Genomic DNA, 5,000 nt, shown 5'->3' with positions numbered 1-5,000 from the left:
CCGCCGCTGTCCCGGGGCGGTTCCTCCAAGCGCTCCTTCTCGTCGCGGCACCGCAAGGCCGGCGGCGGCGGCGGCGGCGCGCGGGACGGCGCCAGCGAGCCGCTCAACCACCGCGACGGCCGCCACGCCCTCGACTACACGGACGACACCGCCAGGAAGCGCGGCTGGAGGAAGCTCTGCTGCTTCTCTTGATCCACGCCCGCGCCCGCGCGCAGCCCCCGCCCCCCGCGCGCCCCCGCGGCGAGGCGCTGGCTGCCCCGTGCTCCGAGATCGAGGTGATGACGTCACCACAAACGCCTCCTCTAAAGTGTCTTTTTGCTGCTCGGTGCGGAGGGCGGCCTCGAGCGCCCTTCGGGGCCTCGCTCAGACTCCCTCTTCTCAGCGCCTCCGACGTCTGCTGGCTCCTGGCTGCGTGCGTTCGCGCTCGCGCTCCCTGGGAGAGTCCCCGAGCCGAAGCCCCCAGTGCAGGACGCAGAGACCTTGACATGCTTCGGTTATCTCCCAGTCTGAGACGCAGCGGATCCCAGATAAAGGACCTGCAGCCAGATGTGTTTCCAGATTCAGAACAGTCGAGACGCTAAAACTCCCCTGTTATTTTAAACATAATTTTATACTCTCATTACAACCATTTTGATTTATTCGAACGATTCTGCAACAAGCAGAAAGAAAAGAAAAAATGTGCATAAATTACGCTTCAATTGCCCCTCCCTTTTTTTATTTTTTATCGAATCATTCCGCAGTTCTTCAGACGTCCCCTAGAAGCCCCTTCCCCCCCCCCCCTGTCCCGAGCCCCAGACGCCGAGCGAACCCCTCTCCCGAAGCACCGAGTCGAGCGTCTGAAACCGGAACGAGCCGCGAGAAACATTTATTCGAAGCCCCAATGGCAGTGTCGGACAAAACGTTCCTCGAGTTCATGACTTTAAAAAAAGGGACAAATGAACAATTGAACAGCAATATTTCAAAGAGAGAAACTCGGGATGACCCTGTCCATGGTGTGGTGATGAACACTGATGATGCTTGACAGATGAGAAACGTATATAAATAAATATATATATATATATTTGATGAGGGCCGATGAAGGCCATCTGAATTTTATCCCAACCGTTGTGATAGTGTTGTATATAGATAGTGTAAGGACGTAGCGTTAAACGGACTCTTGGGCGCTCTATGAATGCGAAGGAAAGGTGTCCAAGAGAGGAGTTTCAGTACGGTTATATTACGAATGCTTCTTCACCTACAGTTTGTGTGCGTTTCGTGAGTGAGAGTGTGTGCGTTTCGTGAGTGAGGGTGTGTGCGTTTTTTTGAGCGGATGGAGGGTGTGCGTGAGGGGTTCCAGTTTGTGTATACATAATTACAAAGGGATATTGACTGGCGTGTGTGTGTGTGTGTGTGTGTGTGTGTGTGTGTGTGTGTGTGTGTGTGTGTGTGTGTGTGTGTGTGTGTGTGTGTGTGTGTGTGTGTGTGTGTGTGTCTGTGCGCGTGTGTGTCGTGTGCAATATGATACTGAATATCTAATATCAGTGTAGATTTTACGATGAAGATGAAGGTGATAATGATGATGATGATGATGATGATGTTGAACTCAATAGTGGAAGAAAGAAAGAAAGAAAGGGGAATTGAAGTGAAGAAAAAGAAGCAAACAATTTTACACAGGAGCTACAGTGAAGCAAAGGAAACATGAAGCAAGTGAAGCAACAGTAGCGCGTCTGTTCAATCAGCGCACACTGGACCGGGAACAATAAAACACACTGTACCTTATCTAAAGTAATTATTATTGTCCTCCCAGCAAAGTGAAATAGCCCCTCCTCCTCCTCCTCCTTCACCTCCTATTCCTTCTTCTTCTCCTCCTCCTCCTCCTCATTATTATTATTGTTCTCCTCCTCCTCGTACCTGCTACCCCTCCTCCTCCTCCTACCTGCTACCCCTCCTCCTCCTCCTACCTGCTACCCCTCCTCCTCCTCCTACCTGCTACCCCTCCCCTCCCCTCCCCTCCTCCTCCTCCTCCCCCTCCTCCTCCTCCTTCCCTCCTCCTCCCCTCCTCCTCGTCCTCCTCCTCCTCATCCCCCCTCCTCCTCCTCCCCCTCCCCCCACCCACACAAAAGGGGTACACCTTTAGTATTCACGATAAGAAAATGGTTGGAGGTGAAATTACTTAGAAAATTTGAAATAACATAGAATCTAGGAGTAAAAAAAGTTGAGGCAGTGTTGTTCCACAGACTTGCTTCAAGGGATAAATTGCTCTGAAAATAAAATGAATGGTTGGGCAATAGCTGTTTCTTTTTTAATTCAGTATTCCTTTTTATTAATACACTTTGTAAGAAGAAGAAGAAAAAAATGGTGTTCATTTGTCTGTATCAAACACTTTTTTTTTTTGGAATTGCATTTATGTCACATTTGTATAATTCTGTTCAGAGATTTTTTTTGTGGGTGTATTTACCTTTCTGTGTATGATGTTGATTTTCCTGAAGTCTGAATTGATTATTTTCTGAAATATTTTGTTTAGTGTATGACTGAAAATTTTCATACTAAGGAGTTAGGAACGAGCGGGCATCCTCTTGGCCCTTAGGTGGCACTGTAGGTAAAAGATAGGGTTTAGTGCCAGTGTTCTAAATAGCATTTGGACGAAGAAAATTTTAGGTGAGCTTAGTAGAGAGACCGCTGATAAGAAAGATTAAAAAAAAAAAATGGAAGGGAATTTTGACCCCCGAGACAAATAGCCTTATTGATCGAAATGAGAATACGTAACAGAGTGATCGAACAACAAACAAGATTTAGAGAAATGAAGCATTGTAAGGTAGTCAAAAGGATTATTTTTGTCTTGTAGTCTATTCAGGTAAAAAAAAGAAGAAAACTTTCGGAATCTCATCCTTATTGCCCTGTACTTTTCCTCGCTCTGAAATGAATAACTAAATCAATTGAGCTTCAAGGTAAAAAGGTTTAAAAAAAAAGGAAAATATATACTTATCTCCCATCCTTTCCTCTTCTTTCGGGTTGGAAGGTTACTGTGCTAAAACAAAGTGAATTTAAAAAAAATGTCAGGTGCTGTGCAGTAACCTTACTACTGTTGTGTAATACTCTGAAACTGATCTTGTTCTTTACTTCAATCTTGACTAATGTGTCACTTGATCTTGGTAACTTTACCTGTGATGTCTACCTGTGGCTATTCTCTTCTCGTTATTCTTTTCTTTCTCTCGTCTCTTCTGTTCTCTTCTCTTCTTCTCGCTCTCTCGTTCTCTCATTCTCTCTCTCTCTCGTTTCTTCTCTTCTCTTCTCTCTCGCTCTCTCGTTCTCTCATTCTCTCTCTCTCTCTCTCTCTCTCTCTCTCTCTCTCTCTCTCTCTCTCTCTCTCTCTCTCTCTCTCTCTCTCTCTCTCTCTCTCTCTCTCTCCCCCTCCCCCTCCCCCCTTCTCCCCCTCCCTCCGTCTCTCTTCTTTCTCCTTTATCTTCTATCCTCTCTTCTCTCTTCTCTCTCTCTACTTCATTTACAGGATATCATGTCTCATTACACCAATTTGTCCCTCCCTTTGGGTGCCTGTTACGCCTCGAAATTCTCATTTCTAAGGATTACAGATAAAAAAAAATCAAGTATATATACATTCAGGTATATATACACGTACATGCATACGTGCACACATATATGTTTGTGTGTGCGTATCGATGTACACATTCAAAAGATAATAATCCTCCATTCTGTATGTTGCATCTTTCTCACAACACTTCGCACACATAAAACTTATTCCATTTTTCTTGCAATTATGCACAATCAATTGCTTTCAATCTATTGCAATGTTGCAACTTGGCTTATCGTAGTTACAATAGAAATGTGGTCTTTTAACCCGCGTGGAACATTGTTATTATTTTGTATATTTTTGAGTATGTGATTGGCTGTTCTTAAGTGAATGGAAAAGTGCAAAGTGCAGTCTCTTTATAAGAAGAAAGTTATGATTTAGTGAATTTAATCCATCTTTTTTTTTTTCCTTTTTTTTTTGGTGAGTGTGATTTATTTTTATCAACTCTTTTTTTTTTTAAAGTTCACGAAGGTATTTTGTTTCTCTTGTAAACTATGAACAGTGGATTGTTGTGTATATTATTATTATTATTACCATTATTAATTTTTTTGACATACATGGGATCATCAGCTGTGTGGTGAAGGTGAAATAGAAGATGATGTAAATACTTTTAGCTTTTCAATCAACGATAAATCTGATTGTGAGATGTAAGATTTTAAACCTTCCCAGTTTTATACGAGATATTTCGAGAACAGAGATATTAAAGAGGCAAGTGTACTGGAAATCAGGAAAAAAAAAGAAGTTGACAGTTTGTTGACTTGGAGCATTGAAAGGAAAATCATACTGTGAAAGAGAGAAAAAAAATTGTGAGGGTTAAAATTATACGTCTTGGAAATAACTGAAGTGGAAAGAAATGTATATATATATGTAATTGACCGGCAACGCGGGAGGGAGGGGGACATGTTACAAAACTGAAAAGGGAATGAGGTATCTATGAATAGCTAATCAAATAAAAAAAAATGGCAAAGGAGTTGAAAGGAATATAATTGTAAAAAAAAAAAAAAAACTCACACGGTTGAAGCTACCCATGTGTGGATTTCTTTCAGTGTGTGTGTGTGAAAACTTGACTGTGATGTAGTATTACCCACACTGCTCTGTACCAGCCAGCTGAACTTTGAGTAAAAGAGAAATAGTTTAAAAGAAGTGTTTTCTTTACTACCTTTTGTGTTTTGAATTTCTGGTGTGAAAGGAATGTGAATCATGGAGAATAAGAAAGTAAAAAATAAATAAATAATAAACTTTTATAAGGATAATTTTTGTAGGCAGTTTTGGAGTGAAATTATTTTATTCTTTGGTTCTTGTTTTCTTTTATTCTGATTTCTAACTTTCAATCCCCTTTTATTTCTATTTCACTCCCACACGTCTCTCCCATTTAAAGATTCTTTCCCCACTCCTTAAATATTCATATAAAAGGACATTCATTCATAAAATA

At 42.1% G+C, this 5,000-nt stretch overlaps 1 protein-coding gene across 2 annotated transcripts in view; it reads left to right on the top strand.

Annotated features, from left to right (window-relative positions):
- The window catches only part of LOC113813039 (cell division control protein 42 homolog), a 330,837-nt gene extending 326,129 nt beyond the window's left edge, over positions 1-4,708 (top strand). For both annotated transcript variants that reach the window (XM_070114838.1, XM_070114839.1), the window contains one exon: positions 1-4,708. This exon is cut by the window's left edge and continues 174 nt beyond it. In XM_070114838.1, coding sequence (XP_069970939.1) covers positions 1-192 — 192 coding nt within the window. In that variant the 3' untranslated portion in view covers positions 193-4,708.
- The last annotated feature ends 292 nt before the right edge of the window (positions 4,709-5,000 follow it).

The sequence above is a fragment of the Penaeus vannamei genome, chromosome 36, assembly GCF_042767895.1.
Source record: "Penaeus vannamei isolate JL-2024 chromosome 36, ASM4276789v1, whole genome shotgun sequence".
Taxonomy (NCBI): domain Eukaryota; kingdom Metazoa; phylum Arthropoda; class Malacostraca; order Decapoda; family Penaeidae; genus Penaeus; species Penaeus vannamei.
Note: the sequence above shows the minus strand (reverse complement) of the source record. Positions and strands in the feature narration are given on the sequence as shown.